The following is a 19,712-nucleotide window of genomic DNA, read 5'->3' as shown; positions in this document are numbered from 1 at the left end:
TATGTCTTCTTTAACTTGAGGTTGTGAGCGTTAGTATAAGAAAACCATTAAATATATTTTTCACGTAGCATTGCGGAAGATTCACTAGACCCGAAGTAGTGAGTTATAATTTGTTAGACAGCGTTTTATAATGATGAGAATTATGTTATAGTGAGAAGAGGTGGTGTCTGGAGGAGTTTTTTTGGTGTATGGTATATTTTGGGGCTGCTGTCCTATACCATATATTTCCCACTGAAATACACACAATAATATGACACAATTCAATATTGCACAACAAATCTCTGTCCCACTCTTGCATTATATTAAGAATCTACTGCATACCAGATTGTTTTTAAAACCTGTGTTTCATAAAACACTCACATGGTTATAAGTAATATATACTATATCAAGATTTCATATACCTGAGGAATACTTATTGTAAGATGAAGAGTAATTTCAAGTACTGTATTAACAAAATAAAATGCACCAAGACCTGTGATAACATAACCTCTTCAATTAAGTCAAGGTGGAAACCAAGAAAAGGTGTCTTCGACATCCATGCTAATGAAAAATGCTAAAAGGAAGATAATGTACCTAATCCCTATGAAATACAGGTACTGTACCCTATTTTTGAACAATATTCGTTGATCACTTTTAAAAAATGCAATTTTACATTAAAATATGTTCATTATAAACCAGATTTAGGGCTTTAATGCAAAACTAAGGGAAGTCCCATAGCAGGGCACATCACTTATGGCATAAAGAGTGAATGAATGACAATGAATTAAGGGAAAATGAGAATATATGTTACAGTCTGTGCTGGCCAAGCACCAGGCTGGGCCACTGCTATCTGCGACAGTACATATATATATATATATATATATATATATATATATATATATATATATATATATATATATATATATATATATATATATATATATATATATATATATATATATATATATATATATATATATATATATATATATATATATATATATATATATATATATATACACACACACACATACAGTATAATACAGTACAGTAGTGGATATATGTAAACATTTACCTTGACATTTTGCTTTGCATTAATTTAATTTATTAATGCATATCGAACTTTTGGCAATCCTTTATAAATATACAGTACTTTACTACTGTAGACATCATCACAACCATGGTGTGCTTGACTTCTAAATAACTAAAACACAAAGCCTTTTGCTTAAGGATATATTTATTGTTCTTTTTTCCAAACAAAGCCATTATTTGAAGGTGAATCAAAGAGGTTATTATGAAAGGCGCACCACCACTATCATCACATACAGTACATAATAGAATAAGACCTGGTTTACCTAAATGAATTAGACTATGTGGGAGAAGTGTATTTTATTACAAAACAAATCACTGAACTGTCTGGCCTCCTTTCTCCCACTGAAAACTGTGAGAGTAATTACAACAGTTCACATACTGTACACTCTAGCTCCACTCAATGGTCAGCTACACATTTTCTATCCTCATCATCTTACTGTAAGAGGATTATACAGTACAGTATTGCAATATCCCATTCCTCAATATTATCTTACCAGTCTTTGTACAAGTTTCACTTTGTGGATACTGATTAGCTCACCAACAGACACAGGATGATTCTGTTACTTGAAAATTGAACAAGTGGGCAGAAATGTTTATAAAGCTTATGAACACAGCTGGTAGACATAAAGTACCTGAGTATGGGATAATGAATACTCACAACAGTGCCTGGGAAGTATCCTGCATGCACCACCCTGTTCTCCGTGTAGGATAAAACATGTATTATCTGGCCTGCTGCTTAGATAGTTGAGGAAAGGCAGTAAGGTGAAGTGCTCAGGTGCTTACATTTATAATAAGTCAAAAGCTCTTCTTGGAATACCTAAAGAAAGCTCATGCAATGGGTCATCTCTTAAAGAAAAAATCTTTATTTATTACCTTATTAGCATTTGCATTCTTTCTTTTTAAATAACTTTCATATTAAAGCAATAAAAAATCAGGTACCAGGTAAAAAGACCACCATAAGCTTCTAAATATGGCAGGATAATAAAATCTTCCTTCCATTTTCAATATAATAACAATCTGTTGATAAGTTGAAGTTGATCAGGTGAGAGCCAGCTGACTGACAATTCCCCTTACTGTCTGGATGAGATTCTGGTGTTGTTGTGGGTTGTTGACGATGAGTGAGTGAAGCTGTACCATGTAGCTGTCGATGCTCTCTTCTGTTGGCATCTCCTGGGATCCTTGATGGGTGAAGAAAACACATTTAGGGAATTTCTTTGCTTCTTCTAAAACTGAAATCTTAATGGTTCCATTTGTTACTGGGCATATTGTCACTATGCTGATCGTCTCTCTGACCTGTACAGTACAATACTAAACATCTTACAACACATCCACATAACCATTAATGACTGTTGCTTTACTGTCCAAATGATGACATGATCAATCAAAATTGTCCCAGGAAATTATTGACCAGCATTTACATCAAACTTTGTATTATCTAATTACCCTTTTTATTTACCCTCTGAACTCTTCCCGTAGGAGGCATCCAGACAGCATTCAACTTATTTGTTATTATCTTATTGTAGGTTCATTGAATATCCAGCACAGTACTGTATGCATATCTTCTTATACAACTGTAATGCTAAAAGTTAACAGTACTGTATTTAAATGGTCATTGGTGGTCAAATTATGTAATTATGTAATCAAGTAAAGTTAAGATTATTGCTATTATTTACTTCAATAGTATATATCAGAGACTCACTTCTCCATGAACCTGATAGACTACAATCAACTAAATAATGGAAGCAAAGTATTTCTAGATTCTGAACATTTTACATAATGCAAAATCTAAATGAGCCAAACAATTCATCAGGGCAGCCATGAGGATAAATTTCACATCTTCAGTCATTACCAACAATTACCCGGTATACAGTAATGTGTTATATCTCATGACAAATATACTGGGTCATTTTTCTATTCAGAACTCTAACTGATAACTATATTTTATAACGTGCAAGAAATATGAACCAAAAAATCAGTAGGAATAAATTCAGATAATAACAAGAACAGGATTTTACGTCCCTCTTTATTGCACGTCCTAAAATACAGAAATCATTTAGGGTTTTCAAATAAAGACAAATATGACTCTGTATTTACAATATTCTTAACTTATCCTCTCCAGAGATACCTTAAGACAGGACTGTTCTCTGGGAAACCAAATGCAGTAAATGAAAGATTTTGGGGAAGACTGTAAGGCCTATGTTTGAGAGGTGTAACACAATGCTTATTAGAAGAACTCTGTGGTATGTAGAGTTAATATTTTCATAAGATAATGGGATAAAATGAGGTGAGATGTTTGGTTGTATTGTCACCTTGGGACACTGGGTTATAAAAGAGTGGAGTGTATTTATTGGAGAGGGAATCACTTGAAAGTAAGAGAAAAATACATGAATTCACTTGAAAACAGATCATGTGAGGTATATGGAGTTGAGGAGGACAGATGAAGCAGCAGCTGAATACTTATGGAATATGTATGAATGGATACTGTACTGTACAGGTAGGTGGGTTACCTGTGATCACCTCAGGGGGTACTAACCCTGCCTGAGGTACTATGTAAGGAAGATTTTGTGTCACAGGGTGGAGACCTGTAAGGCTAACTATCCTGGTAAATACATTTGGTCTAGATTCAGAAAGATAAACGTTGTCAACAACTGTATGAAGTGAAATATGCAAGACATAATATAGACTTACTTATTTATTCAATAGCAAAAAAAATTATGATTCAGATAGTTCGTTCCAAGAATCCCTGATGTGTCATAAAAGGAGGCTGGACACTTAACTTTTTGTAGTAAACCAGCATGATAGGGGAGAGCCAGTCTGGGATATCTGCTCTCAATGGCATTTGGCTAGAAAAGGAATCATAAAAGGCAGATTGACCTCAACAAGATGACAGAGCCATACAGTATTTATGGCATAAAGGCGAGAGAGAAGGGCAACTATTTGACTCATATGGTCTAAAGGATCAACCCAGGTAGAGTAATGAGAAGCTGCCTGGCAAAGGACCTGGGCCAGAAAATATTCTCCCATCGTAACATCTCCACGTTCTTGTAAATTCATCACATGTTGGAAATCATATCTACTTATTTATATAAGTCCATACTGTACAGTATTTGGCCAAATTTTCTGTAATATGAAATTCTGAAGATAAAACATTGTTATACAGTATAGGAGATTATCTTACCAGGGAGAGGAAGAGTCATAAAAGCTTTAGTAAGGGTTCGTCTGAGGGTCTCAATGTGCTGCTGCAGTGCTGCATTATTGCTGCGCTGCTGGCTGGTCTCGGACTCCAGTCTGTCCACGGTACATCTGTAACATAACAGTCTCTGTTACAAGATGTACCTCAAATGATGTCAATACAAGATATTTTATATTGTTTTCAGAGTGATTATTAAGTGATCTAACTTTTAAGTGTGAACAAATTCAATACAGTATTTGATTTTCACCCACACAAAAATGAATCAAACATTAGCAATATTATTAAATCTTAATAATTCTTTAACTTATTCATGAAAATTTTTTGTTTTCTTTCTGCAGGAAATATTCACCAAACATTATTCAAACTAATGAATCTCTTTGATGCAGGTGAAAGACAACAAGAAGTAAAGAAATATAAAAACACTTGGACAGCTGTTCATGTAATTTAAAAAACTGATGGACAATGATAACTCAGCCATGTCAATAATGTTATTATTGTCCGCTCTGTATCTGTATTTTTCTGGCTAAATAAATTATTTCAATATCAGCATCAATAACATGTGATGAATATCGAAGTCTGGGACACAACACAGAAATAAAAAGTGCCAGTAAAATTTAAATAATCAAAAAAACTTATTTTTTCATCATGGTTACTAAACTCTTTAAAAAAATCTCACTTCTCAAACTTCATCAAAATATCATTATCACTGCACCTTAAATATTCTAATTTATACTCCTTAAGTCTATTCTCTACAAAACCTTATCGTAAGAGAACAAACCCACAACATATTTCCTTCCAACTCACTCTAGAAAACTCTCCTTGACTTCTTTCTTACTGCTACTGGGAACATTACATAACAACTACCACTTCTGAATTTACATATTTAAAAGCCTACATTCCTTTATATCATTCTTCTTTCATCTGAGCAAACATCACACTACTCACACTACTGCAAACAAAATTCTTTAAATATTTCTCAACTGTTTCTCACAATCTCAGCACGTCCAGGTCCCACTTTCTACAAGCATCTGACACAACAAATCTCGTATCAATATCTCTCATTCTTCTTATATTTCAGTCTACAGTTTGTATTACCTGTTCAGTTCTTTGAGTTTCTTAATCCTTTTAGCAGTGATGTAATAATTGAGGAAACAGGACCCCAATCCTCCCCTTTAATTGCCTTTTATAGTAAGCACGGTCCCGATTCTCACTGAGCTCCCGTGTAAAAATACCAAGAGATACTTACTTCATGCTCTCAATATGTTTCTGAAGTATAGCGTTTTGTTCTTCATAATCTGTGTTAGATTTGCGTAGCTGCCGTAACTCTGCTTCACGTGCTGGAAGGATACAAACTTAGTCCAGGAAAGAATCAATGTTCCCTTTTCAGTGGCATACATCCCTCTAAAAAATATACTATATTTCTCTCTAATGAATAAGAACATCCCCTAACCTTGAGGAGAATGAGTGAACATTGTACCTATAACTTGTCTAAAAGCAAAATATGGCCAGAGTTTGGGTATCATAAGGCAAATATTTTGACAATCTAATCATGTCACCTGGAAATGGAAATATAGAGGCTTGAATGATTTTACTTGTCTCTTATGTACAGTCAGGGGAAAAAAGTCCTGTCTGTCCTCCGTGAGCCCTGAGAGTCTTGAACCTGTGAGTCCGAGACGTGACACAATGTTGGGGCCATAGATGGTGTAATATGTGATGTCTTGGATTCACAGGTTCATGGAGGACAGACAAGACATTTTCCCCTGACTGTATGTAATTGTAACTTCACCCCCTTTATGCGTAATACAATCTTACCCACCTACTTCTTGAATGAAACAGATGTCAGTGTATGAATCTCTACACATACATACTACCGTACTACAGTACGTACCTCTGCCATGTTTAAAGTTTAACTCCACACTTTCTCACTTAAAACTATTTAAAAATACATTAACCCTTCAATTTACACAGGAGTTACATTATCAAAACCTCAATATAAAAAGTTCATGCATATTGATCTAAAGTTCATAAGGGAAATCATCCAGTTTTCAAACAATTTATACATCAGATGAATGACTCTACAGTAATTCAAAGTATCTCAACTTGCATTAGAGTGAGTCAAATTATTTTTCTTTCATAATACTTGAAGTGTGACAGAGAAACCATAAAACAGAACTCACATAAACTGAGCATTTACTGCACTAGTTCTAACATATTTATGCAGCCAATATATACTCAGATCCATAGCTTGTAAACAAACACTTAATTTTACTATTTGTATCCAGTATAAATTTTACGGACTATCTACACATTTATGTCTTGGGAGCATCAATCATCATCGCTTTGAGGAATCAACCATTTCCTCTCTAAGCATTACCAGTTACTGATCATTAGTGCATGTCCATCAGTTGTTGGTGGACAGCTCTCACAAAGTGTTTAAGTCAGTAGCATGATGGACCACAACAGCCTCCACACAGTATATGCCAGGGCTCTGCAGGGCATAAGCATCTGATGGTTTTATTACCTATCCTTGGTCAAACTGCCTTACTGTTTACCATATTTGTTAACTACACTATCTAGGTATATTGACAATTGTACACCTGCATAGTCATGTACACTGTATAACTGCACTGTCTACAGGCAGTACATATAAATTCTACATAATACATAATAGGTATCCCAGATCTACAGTACCTTTGTTGTGATTGAGGAACTCCTCGGTGAAGATTGGTATCTCCAAGGCAGAGTGGGGATTCATTGGTTCCTGTAAGAGAAAAAGTGAATTACTTCAACCTTTATAATAGTCTGTGTTGCTAACAGGAGAAGAAAGAGAAGAACGATGATAAACTGAAATATTATTGTGTGAGATAGTACCTGGGCTAAGCTAACCCTCCCTCTGGTATGGTAGACGGCAATTTTTAAAGTTATCTGAAATTGTGTCTTACTTTCTTTGGCTGTTGTAACAATAAAGTTTTATAATAGTAAAATCTCATCTCCTAAATGTGAAACTTCATTGGTTTACCTCATATACAAATTCTCAGAACATGACAAGAAGCTTCGACTCAAAAAAAACCTCAGCCTCAGTACCTCTGGGATTCATACCAATTTCATCAATGTTATGTGAACAAATGTACAGTACAGTATAACCTCCACATACACTCTTATAAATTCTACAGTTTCCACACACACACACGTTAGGGAACTCTGATAATGTGTAACTGATCTAACTATCTTCATTAAAAAAACATGTGGTCTATCATTTATCTAGTCAAATATTGTTCTGTATGCTGTTATTCATTCTACTTTATTCATTCTGTCTATAAATTCATTGTACTTTAACACCCCATTATTTTACTATCGTACTTGGGAGATTAAAAAACAAATTGTCGACCGTTCACACAAACTACCCGTACTTCCTCCATCCCTGATTGCTGTGAATACTGTATAACGCCTGCTAGGATATCCTCTTACCTCTTCCTCTTCTTCTTTTCTCTCCTCAACAATTTCCTTCCTGGGTTTCTTTGGGGGCGTTGGACTTTCCTCCTTCTGCTGCTTCTGCATAAACTTCTTATAGGCATCCGTCTTTTGATACTCCTCTAGTTCCTTCTGGTATCTGTGTGACCGAGAGAGTCATTGGGAAGAGTATTGTGGTAATGTGTGTACCTCTCACCAATATGTCAAGGGTTCAAATCCTGCTTGGTCCGGACACATGCGAGAAGGGTTTTAGCCAGCGTAATCCATCACAAACATCACAGACTTACTCCGGGGATTCTGGTTTCATCCTGTACCAACACTGAACAGATCAATCGCCCGAATGGCTAGTAAGTAAGAGGTCCTTGTAGGTCTATACTGGTCACCCGGAGTATGAATATAATTTGTCACCAAAGAAACAACTGGTCAGTCTGAATGCTTCATCTCTATGTGGATGTGGCAGCTGAATTACTGCTTCTGTACCACACTGAACCTGTCTTGATCCTGGCACAGATATTCACTGTATGAAGTTTAAGAAGATCAAACCAGATTGGTGAAGTTAACAAGAAATTGAAAAGAATATCATAAGTTCAAAGATGATTCAAGTCATTTATACCTTTATGTGCATACTTTGGGATTCAATGGTCTTCATGCCCGATAATTTTAATAAAAACTCACACACTGTATTGTACCTGTTAAAAAAATAAATATTACTCTGTAATCTTAAACTGGTACAGTACAAGGTTAGTACAGAATGAAATTGTGATGTTTGGTCGGGTCACAACGGATAATACCCTTTTCAAGTGTGTCTGGGATCGAACCCTTGATATGTTGGTGAGAAATCCATGCACCGTTAAAATGTTGAAAATTTGGTAATAAAATAAATAAAAATAAAAATAATAACAATAAAAAATTAGTAATAAAAAATCAAGAGTAATACTGTACAATACTTGACTAAAAACACATACCTCAAAAATGTAATCTTTGTGTTAGACATAACTTCTGATGTAGAGAAAAAAACTGCCTCTGTCCCAAGATTCAGAATAAATCATTCCCCACCCCCCCAAGGCTCATGCCATTTACCGTCACACCTACACTGTTTAAGGAGCAGCTTGTGGACATACAAACATGATAACTAATGTATAGCCATGACCAGAAGCCTCTCTTACTGCTCAACGAACCCCGAGATTCAGACTCGTGAACCTGAAGCAGTAGACACTGATGCATTATTCTGTCCCTAAATGCTTCAGGTTCACAAGTCTCATTTGCTGGGTTCACAGAGCAGCAACAGGACCTTTGTTCACTAATGCACATCACTATATTGTACTGTATCTTATCTTAACATGTTGTTTGTGCATCCTTTTTAAAACATATTATTTGTACCTAATTCACATAGATTTACATTTTACATCCGCTATAACCGACAGATTTCTGAGAGTTTTGTGAAAGTGACATATATACAATTACTCAAAACTATGGCATATACTGTAATCATGGTGTTGCTCTAAGACATATTATTAGATATGATGGCACCAATAATAAAATATGGGAGGTCTTTAAAAGTAACTTATCCATTTACAAAGTACACACACAAAAAAATCTACTCTTTAATGCAAGTGATTCCCATAGACCTCTGCCTATATAACAAGTAGTGTATATCTGAACTTATCATTACACATCACAAATTATACAAGTAAAACAGACCTTGATATAATGGCCTGTACTCTCCCACACAGTCCACTATATGGAGGTTTCACATATAACAAACCTCAATATAATGAACTAGACTCTTCCCACATAATCTCCTGTATTACAACCATTACCTTTCCTTATCTGCTTCAGCGGCCTCCAAGTACTTTGTTTTAGAGCTGGCGTCCAGTTGAGCCCACCGCTGAGCCACCAACTTTGTTATCTCGTGGAAGGCCAGACCAGCGTTAGTTTGACGGATGATTTCACGCTGATCGCTCATAAACAACATATAACCTGTGAAGAGAAATATAGTCACTATGAGATCTAACATAACTACATCCTTATGTGTCTATAGAGTATAATTACTGTTAACATTGTGTGTATACCTGTACAACAACTGTTTATAGCCAATAATTACAGTATGGTATAATTATGTTCTTACATACTGTATAATAATATCTGACTGTTGAGAATCTATACAAGTTCATAAGACAGTGTGACAAACTGTACAGTACTATATATCCACTCCACAGTGGCCTTCCAGTCATGTTATTACAGATGTACAAGTGGCTATGGTAGGAAAAGCTCTCCAATTATATACAGTAATTATGTGCTCATTTTTTCCACAAGTCAATGAGAATTTTATTATTACAGTACAGTACAGTACAGGGGAACAATGAAAATTCAGTAGTCCTTATTTCTGTGTACAGTACAGTACAGTATATGAGAATTGATGAAAAACTTAAAAATTTTAAAAATGTCAATGACTTTATAAGTAATGTACTGCACTATATTTATTTACAAACATAGTTGAACGTTTGTCTATATTTATTCATATATAGTATAGTAATCTCCCTGTCAGCTGGAATCTCCAGTCCCCCGTAACTGTCCAAAAGCCGGAATAAATTTTAAGCCTTCCGGAAAAATTCTCTCCAATCCAGACATGGGAACAAGTTTTCGGGGATGAAGTCATGCGCATTTTCTGGAAAAAATTATAGAAAATTTCTCCATTCTGGGCATGGGAACAAATTTTCCAGGAGCTCCGCGAGATTACATCATGCTCCGACGAGTGGGTGGGCTAGCTGCTTCAATTAATGTAGCAATATCTCTATTGAACTGATTATCATTATATTAAAATGGAACTTCAATCTGGACTTTCAGACTAAAGGTGATGACCCACCAGACAGCGGTCCTTTTGGGGCGTTAGAATCCTTTGGTAGGAGTCTTCTCTTACGACCCTTTGGCCATCCCTTCTTCTTAGGTGAATTGTCATTACTTGTTCCTGCTGTTCCTGTTGTCATTATGTGAACTTAGCCACTGAAAATAAATAAAATTTGAAGGACATGTACAATAAAGATGCACCTATAAACATTCCTATCCTCATGGAAAAGTTTATCTGGCATAGACTAAAAAACTAAAACATTTAAACATAACTACTTCTTCAATCTAACTGGACTTAAAAAATTAACATGAATTCTGAATCATTAGTTAGCACCAAGGAAGACTTTAGTAGACTCTAAGGTATTGTTACTAAAATATACTGAGATCCACTAAACTTCTGCAGTAAATAAATGCAATGATATAATCCTTTAACATAACAAAATATTTTCAGTATACATTTAGACCTACAGTATAACATAACTTTAACACTAAGATTATACAGAGTTGTTTCATGTCAAAGACCCAATGATAATGTTTACACTGAAGAGGGTAATTAGCCCATTAAAACCCCTGCAATATAAATAACTAATAAATAATCAATAATAAACATAATTAATGAATGGGACAATATTAAACATAACTAATACACGGGACATAATATTATGAATAATTAATATACAGGCGAATACTAAATGTACAGTAATTACTACAAAAGCAAATACTGTACTGAACATATTTAATTAACAATGAAATAATGTACAGTTGTGTATGACCCAAATAATCTAATAAACCTCACTTAATCTGTAGTCAAACATGCCACGGTTCTTGATAATTACTACTGGAATAACACCACTTTAGTTACCACAGATAATTCTCATGACTTCCTTCAAACTGGGAATGAGGAAACATTTTAGCTGTCATTCCTAGTTACTTTTAAGGTTCATAATCACCATAAGCTCACACTGTACTGATGGTAATTAGCACTTTCATCATACTACACAACAATGATTATATAATATGTAAGAATGTGATAACTTACATCATTGCACCAAAATCTTATATAATTATTAAACCTTAAAGTATCCACATAAAGCATACATTTGTTGACTCAGGTTAATTATTATACAAATAATACATTAACCCGGATAATAATAAATTTGTATCATTATATGTATCAGTATTACATAGTGGCATTGACCTTTGTGAGGGATATTGTACTATGAGTTAATGTTCTATTACTGTATAAATACCTAACATTCCTTACCCTCCCTCACCCTTATCAATGAGTAAAACACATTCCTAACTAGTTAACTATCAATTATGTGTTTCAACAAGAATATTATAATTCTTAAGAGATAAACATTCTTTCTCAGTGATAATTTGTACTATATGATTAAGCCATGTAATACTCATTTACATTAATATAGGTACATGAAGTGTATTATAAAACTTACTGATGATAAATTAGTGATTAATATCTTATGTTTTTGTCTAATTTCCCCTAAAAACCCTAATAAACAGATGAGCAACAGAGGACTACCACACCACTCATTCCTTACCACACACTCCTAACTACACCTTAATTTAATATCCTCACATAATACACTCAAACAGTTTCCTTATGACAAAGATATATAACCAAAGAAAAAAAAATAGGTTATTATATAAGACAGAGAGTAAATAGTTAAGTGGTGTGACAGTAGAGGAACTCAATAGGAGGAATTTGTTTTACTATTATTTCATAAACTATATTATTTAAAACATTAAGAACCATTTGAGGTTATCTATAAACATGATTTCTATCGAGCTGAAATGATTAATAGATATAATTAACAGTAATAAATGGGTTAATAAGGGAAATATTCCTCACCTCTCACAAAGGCTCTTAAGGGGATGGTAGATGTTCCAGCACTGTAAGGTTGCTTCATAACCAGTAGTACCACTTTAAACACCTATACAGTTTATTGTGAGACATAATTATTCATATAAAAGTTACGTATTTTTAACTTAAGACAAAATCAAATATCTAAAAAAATAATTATAAATACACAGGTACACAGAATAAAGTCTTTTAAAAAAATCGCAAATACTTCCTCCACAGTCTGTCGCGCTTTTACCACATACCACAGTGTATAAGGCGTGTGGGGCCAGCACTCTAAGGCACATGATGATGTTACTTAAAAGTTAATAATCATTCAATTATTTTCGAGTAAAAAATGGAGGAAACAGTGGATATAAAACGTAACGTGAGCAGCAAGTTGCCAAAGGCTGACGTTTCTGGGATGACATTATTATTACCATAATTGATACAATAATGATTTTTTTTTACTTTATAATTAAGGATCGGGAAGTATACTTGTACAACCTTTTAGTTTGCAATAAATGGTTTTGGATAGATTATGACAAAACTGGTATTTAAAAATTAAGAAGCAGTAAATAACCAGGAGAATCAGAGCTAGACACAACAGGTATAAGTCCATGGCGTCACCACCACCATTATCAATGAACAACTGTCTCATTTTATTAATTTCGTGCAAAAACTTCTGTTATAAATAATCATATTAAGGTTTAGACTTAATATAGATTCTAAAATAAAATGAATTAAAATGAATATAATCATGTAATCTAATAATAGTGAAGTACATTAAAACAAACGTTGTAAATGAAGGGGACATCCACCTCCATTCTGATTCTTTACTTTACTTTTTACTTTAATCATCCTAAGGCTTATACAGTACTATAAATTATCTGCACTTGGCATAGTATCTTATACAGTAGTTACATAAGAATCCGGTAAAAAAAACATACGTATAACTAGGGATAATTTATAATACAGTTAATGCAATAGGTATTCTAGGGTTCAACTAATACAGTACCATATTTCCCTACCCACTAGAATCTTCTTTTAGGTGACTTAACACTTAGAAAAGTTATATAACGTTTCTCTACACACTTAGATTTAGTTTCCTATTTTACAGTCGGGGTCAGGACTCAGGACTCATGGGGAACTGACCGAAGCTGTACTCAGGGGCGGTAAATCCCCAACAGATCAAATGAAGAATCTCCACCCTGATTCCTTTCACTTAAATAATATTTAACCACTCTAACGCTATTTGGAGGGGTTAAGTTAGGTTGGGTTAGATTAGGTTAGCGTTAGGGACACAGGGTGGTTAATCTGGAGGTGAAAATTAATAAGCTTGGGTGGGTATTCTTCCCTCAGAGCGACCTCCACCTGAAGTCGGTAAATAGAAAATGGGAAATGTTAATGGGTAACTTTACCAACATGTGAACAGTTGAGGGAAATCGATAAATACGTTGATATTGGGGGAGTTTTGATGGTGGTTGATAAGAACTGAACTCTGCTGTTTTGTTTATTAATCCCTATCAAACCTGAAAATACAACATATACTTACAGTTAATAGATAATAATACCGCAACTACAGAAAATATAGCCAGTGAAAAAACTGAATGGTTCTCGTCTGTTCTCTGATACTGATACCAAATCTATATGAACTAATTGATTACACCCCTTCATCTTATTGACTGTAAGTGTTGCCAAACACTTAAAAAATCTGAGGTGATAATTATAAATTAATTACTAATGACTTTAGTTCCTCACAGAGACCTGGGATGATAACTAATTGTGTCAGGTAATACCCTACGTGTTTGTATAATCTTATTTCCTTCATTAATGGTAAAAGTGCTGTTATTGGACGGACAACATTCACGTGTGTAACAACTGAGAGAACAAGAAATTTTCACTTTCACATTTTTTTCCACCTAGATGGACTACAGCTGAAAAACACAGCCAAAGAATGTGATATTGTCAGAACATAATGCTGCCGTGTGAACTCTCATGATATTACTTAGTCGAGTGTTCTTACTTGGAGCTGGTGGACGCCCTCCCCACTAGAGGTCACAACGTAAGGTAGAAGTCACAAGTCCAGAAAATTGTGAGGAGTGAGAATTGTGAACTCTTGGTACAATCTATCAGAGTGTGTTGTGACGGCACCGAGTATGAGCTGTTTCAAGACCAGACTTGACCACTATTAGAGCAGGTTCCGATATATTCAAGAGCCAGTACATTCCCAGTACAACAGTGTGTAACAGAGACGTGACCGACCGTCCAAGAGGATAAAGTAATAAAATAAAGTACTGTTTGTCTGGAAACCTTTTTACCTTTCCTGACACGATGGAACCATTGCGGTATTCTTAACCTCGAGAGTCATTCAGAGGAATTTTATGGTGTTCTAAATACTGGGCGGATTCAGGCACTAATCAATCATGGAGGAGTTAGCGGGTGGGGTGGGTGGGGAAGGGCTTTTTAAAGCACTTTGAGGTAATTTAGGTTAATTTCATGATGATTATATTGTAAACCCAAGAGTAAGCAGGAGATCGATGCTCCCACGGGTCCTATATGAAAAGTGTAATGATATGAGGAATAATTTGTATATGGGACCAAGATAAGTGTTATAGCAGGGTGTCCCAGAAAGAGTTCTGTCTCCTCCAACTCACAGGCCCTGGGGAGCAGGGAGGGAGGGAGGCAGGAGCAGGCAGGGGAGGGGGAGGCAGGGAGAGAGAGGCAGGGAGGCAGGGGAGAGAAGGGCAGGGAGCAGGTAGGGGAGGGGGGAGGCAGGGAGAGAGAGAGGTAGGGAGGCAGGGGAGAGAGAGGGACAGAGCAGGCAGGGGAGGGGGGAGGCAGGGAGAGAGAGAGGCAGGGAGGGCAGGGAGAGAGGGGGTAGGGAGCAGGCAGGGGAGGGGAGGGGAGAGAGGGGCAGGGAGCAGGCAGGGGAGGGGAGGCAGGGAGAGAGAGAGGCAGGGGAGGCAGGGAGAGAGAGGGGCAGGGAGCAGGCAGGGGAGGGGGAGGCAGGGAGAGAGAGAGGCAGGGAGGCAGGGGAGAGAGGCAGGGAGGCAGGGAGAGAGGGGCAGGGAGCAGGCAGGGAGGGGGAGGCAGGAAGAGAGAGAGGCAGGGAGGCAGGGAGAGAGAAGGCAGGGAGCAGGTAGGGAGGGGGGAGGCAGGGAGAGAGAGGCAGGGGAGGCAGGGAGAGAGAGGGCAGGGACAGGCAGGGGAGGGGGAGGCAGGGAGAGAGAGAGGCAGGGAGGCAGGGAGAGAGAGGGACAGGGAGCAGGCAGGGAGGGAGGGAGGCAGGGATAATTTTCTGGCACACCCTATACATGTGTTCTGCCAATAAGAGAATTGAGTAATATTTAATCATTAACAAGTTTCACATCTCACTGTGACTTAGAAGGTGATGAAAAATATGTTAATATGTCCATGTTAATGTACCAGTCATTAACAAGAGTCACAGAGAATCAGTTAAATTTAACATTAAAATCCATCAGTGGAGGAACACCTAACCTAACCTAACCTAACCTAACCTAACCTAACCTAACCTAACCTAACCTAACCCAACCTAACCTGACCTAACCTAACCTAACCTAACCTAACCTAACCTAACCTAACCTGACCTAACAGAACCTAACCTGACCTAACAGAACCTAAACTAATTATGATATTTATACTTTTAAGGGATTTATTTGCATGCATAATTATTATATAAGCATCACTGGTCATTTATCATCAAGTGTTAAGAAGGAGGGAAGGAAGGAAGGAAGGAAGGAAGGAAGGAGGGAAGGAAGGAAGGAGGAGGAAGGAAGGAAGGAAGGAAGGAAGGAAGGAAGGAAGGAAGGAGAGGAAGGAGGGAGGGAAGGAAGGAGGGAGAGGGAGGAAGGAAGGAAGGAAGGAAGGAAGGAAGGAAGGAAGGAAGGAAGAAGGAAGGAAGGAAGGAAGGAGGGAAGGAAGGAGGGAGGAGGGAGGAGGGAAGGAAGGAAGGAAGAAAGGAAGAAGGAAGGAAGGAAGGAGGAGGAAAGGAAGGAGGGAGGGAAGGAGGGAAGGAAGGAAGGAAGGAAGGAAGGAAGGAAGGAAGGAAGGGCCATTGGGTAGTACTAATGCAGACAATCTACTAAACGTCTGGATAAAGTTTAAGTTTTTCCTGTCATTTTCATACACATAAAACAGTTCTTTATAACACTAAGTCTATCAAAAGTGTTGCATGAAAAACATTACAATTTTAAGTCGTATTTTTAAGGCATTTCATAAAATCCTAAAAGCTTAAATTTCAAAATCAACAAAGAATTTATATTTTGTCAGCTTATGTTTCAAGTGAGTGATTACTGAGCCAAATATGTTGATAACGCTGGACAGTACAGGTCGTCACAAAGGACACGACTTGTAAGCTAATTAGTGATAGAAATAATGAATAAGAGTGACTGTTATGTTAACTTCAAACACTTGAACTCAACCTTATACAAATCTCAAGAATATTTTGTATAATTTCATGAGATCAAAGTTGGTATAATTCTAAATTATTATCCACCTTGGTTATACACGTGTCCTTTACATACACTTTCACAGTCTCCAAAAAGTGTTGTACTAAGTGTTAAAACTAATGGTGTCTGGAATATACAGTCAACCACTAGCGCAACCAGAGGGTGGCGCCCCCTTAAGCCCACGGTCCCTTAACAGTCCGTGGTCAGACGCTGGAACTCCGATTATTTGCCGAATTTTTTGCTGGTTTTTATACTGTATTAAACAATTTATTAAGTCTCAGCTTTCACCAAATTGCTTAAAAATCCCGCTAGCTCTGCCTTTGGCCACGCAATTTCACTCCCTCCTTGACGAATTTCTGGGTGCGCTACTGGCGTCAACATCAATTCAAGTCAATTTCAATTGTTTATTCCTTGATAGAGGAAGCGGATCCTAGTGCTGTCACTAGGTACCCCTGTCTAATGACACCAGAAGCATCTGGCAAGTGTGACAAGTATATACAGTATAAATATTATAAAGGGGCTTACTAAAGCCTAAGGAAGGAAGGATATTCCTTTAACACATAATCAATATTATTTACAAAATATCTGGCCAGTATGGGAGGATCATCGTGTCTCCGTCAGGGTCGTGAGTGGTGGTCAGCAGGCGTCACGGAAGCGTTGTGTGTGGGGACATTTAGGAGGTAGTGGATAAGGGCGCTGCTGTCGGGTCTTCTGCATAATGCACAAGAGCGTTGCTCAGGGTGGGGATACCAATCTCCAGCAAAGTCATACCAATGATGATACGGCAGCAATCACGTCCCCTTTCGCACCCATTCCTTCAGACGTACAGAGGTCAGGAAGTTTACGGAGGACATCGTACCAGGTGGGCGGGAGTCCGGGGAATGGCTGCTTCCGACTCCTCTCTGTTTGCGGCAATTTGGGTCCTAAGCCGTAAAAGTGTTCAGAACAACGTAGTCAGGTGTGGCCTTGTTGCAGCCAGTCTTGCAAAGGCCATCTGCTGCCTCATTCCCCAAGAGGCGTCAACACCTTAATATATTATAAGTGGAGTGTCAACGCCTTACCGTGTCCCCTGCTGGACAACTTCCTTTAAACTTAGTACAATGAGTAAAAATTATGGCGTGGAAGTTGTAATATGGCGGGTTTTTTCTGGTGTGGATCTACAGTGGATGAGAGTGTTGTTACCTCGGGGAGTTCGACGTTCGATTTTCTCTATTAAAAAAGCATCCGATCAATACTTCTAACACCCTGCTATAAATAAAAGTCAATTCATTGTTTCTTGCTGCTGTAGTGACAAAACAAAAGACTATCACACACTCACGAATTAGGAAAACACGAACGCCTTATCAACCACACCAGCTGGGAGTGCAGTATATAAACACACTCGTAAATGTATCTTAATTATAACTTTAAGGTCATTTGCGTCACACAAAAATATACTGTATGTTAATGAGGCAAGATGAACATTGTACAAGGCTAGAGAGAAGAGAGAGAGAGTTTAAGCTACTAAAACACTTATATCCCTTGGTCCCGTGTCTTGAGGATTTTATGAGACATCTCTTTGAGCTGAGAGATCGTGGGGGATTTTCTTTGACGACCGTGATCAATCAACGCACATCGAAGAATGGCCTGAGTGAGAGTGAGAGGGCAGGTGTACAGTATCACGTTTTCTGTGACGCATTATATCACGTTTTCTGTGGCGCATTATATCACGTTTTCTGTGGCGTAATGTGACAGTTAAAGGAACATGGGAAGACGTTGATTATTTTGAAATAGATTATATGATTCAATTAAGTAACCTAGTTGGAAATACCATCAGGTGGGTGTGGGTTATAGAGGTGGATGTGGGTTATAGAGGGTGTGGGTTATAGAGGGTGTGGGTTATAGAGGGTGTGGGTTATAGAGGGTGTGGGTTATAGAGGGTGTGGGTTATAGAGGGTGTGGGTTATAGGGTGTGGGTTATAGAGGGTGTGGGTTATAGAGGGTGTGGGTTATAGAGGGTTTGGGTTATAGAGGGTGTGGGTTATAGGGGTGTGGGTTATAGAGGTTGGGTTATAGAGGGGTGTGGGTTATAGGGTGTGGGTTATAGAGGTGTGGGTTATAGAGGGTGTGGGTTATAGAGGGTGTGGGTTATAGAGGTGTGGGTTATAGAGGAGGGTGTGTGGGTTATAGAGGTGTGGTATAGAGGGTGTGGGTTATAGGGTGTGGTTATAGAGGGTGGGTTATAGAGGAGGGTGTGGGTTATAGAGGTGTGGGTAGAGGGTGTGGGTTATAGAGGGTGGGTTATAGAGGGTGTGGGTTATAGAGGAGGGAGAGGAAGCTTTTAATTCTGTCCATTAAATGTCTTCTGATATGAGAGAGAAAAATAATGAAGACATCTTTGTCACTTTGGACCCTGGGAGGTTGGTGTGTGTGTGTGTGTGTGTGTGTGTGTGTGTGTGTGTGTGTGTGTGTGTGTGTGTGGTGGGTGTGTGGGTGTGGGTAATAATAATAATAATAATAATTAACGGTTTATTGAAAAGTTCTGCAGCCTGAAGGCTGAAAATATACATTGGACATAAAATGACTTATTACATACATTGGTGGTTTAACAAAAGCCTCATTAGAGAAAGGTAAAGGAACATACAGTGAACATACAGATTAATGTAGGTGTTGAACAGCAAACTCGTAGTGTAGTTCCCACAGATGGTGTTATGAGGGGCCTCACGTGGTGTAGTAATTCCTCACATATGGTGTTATGAGGGGCCTCACGTGGTGTAGTAATTCCTCAGAGATGGTGTATGAGGGGCCCCACGTGGTAGTA

General features: G+C 37.5%; 1 protein-coding gene across 3 annotated transcripts; it reads right to left on the bottom strand.

Moving 5' to 3' along the window:
- Nucleotides 1–1,198: 1,198 nt before the first annotated feature.
- LOC121872216 (high mobility group protein 20A-like) lies at nucleotides 1,199–12,566 on the bottom strand. Of its 3 annotated transcripts, none has more exons than XR_006090062.1 (9): nucleotides 12,453–12,566; nucleotides 10,602–10,738; nucleotides 9,556–9,715; nucleotides 7,733–7,874; nucleotides 6,956–7,025; nucleotides 5,511–5,601; nucleotides 4,250–4,374; nucleotides 3,760–3,914; nucleotides 2,065–2,249 (listed from the first exon to the last, which is right to left on the bottom strand). XR_006090062.1 is itself a non-coding variant. In XM_042374886.1 (8 exons), exons 2-8 carry the CDS (start codon nucleotides 10,720–10,722, stop codon nucleotides 2,110–2,112), a joined length of 849 nt encoding a protein of 282 aa, XP_042230820.1. In that variant the 5' UTR covers nucleotides 10,723–10,738; nucleotides 12,453–12,566; the 3' UTR covers nucleotides 1,199–2,109. The 3 variants fall into 3 exon arrangements, 1 of the variants encoding a protein (XP_042230820.1); XR_006090061.1 differs by having other exon boundaries at nucleotides 3,849–3,914; XM_042374886.1 differs by lacking the exon at nucleotides 3,760–3,914 and having other exon boundaries at nucleotides 1,199–2,249.
- Between the last annotated feature and the right edge of the window lie 7,146 nt (nucleotides 12,567–19,712).

The sequence above is a fragment of the Homarus americanus genome, unplaced genomic scaffold (genome assembly GCF_018991925.1).
Source record: "Homarus americanus isolate GMGI-L3 unplaced genomic scaffold, GMGI_Hamer_2.0 scaffold6959, whole genome shotgun sequence".
NCBI classification, from domain to species: Eukaryota; Metazoa; Arthropoda; class Malacostraca; order Decapoda; family Nephropidae; genus Homarus; species Homarus americanus.
The sequence above is the reverse complement of the archived record's forward strand: the minus strand, read 5'-3'. Positions and strand labels throughout refer to the sequence as shown.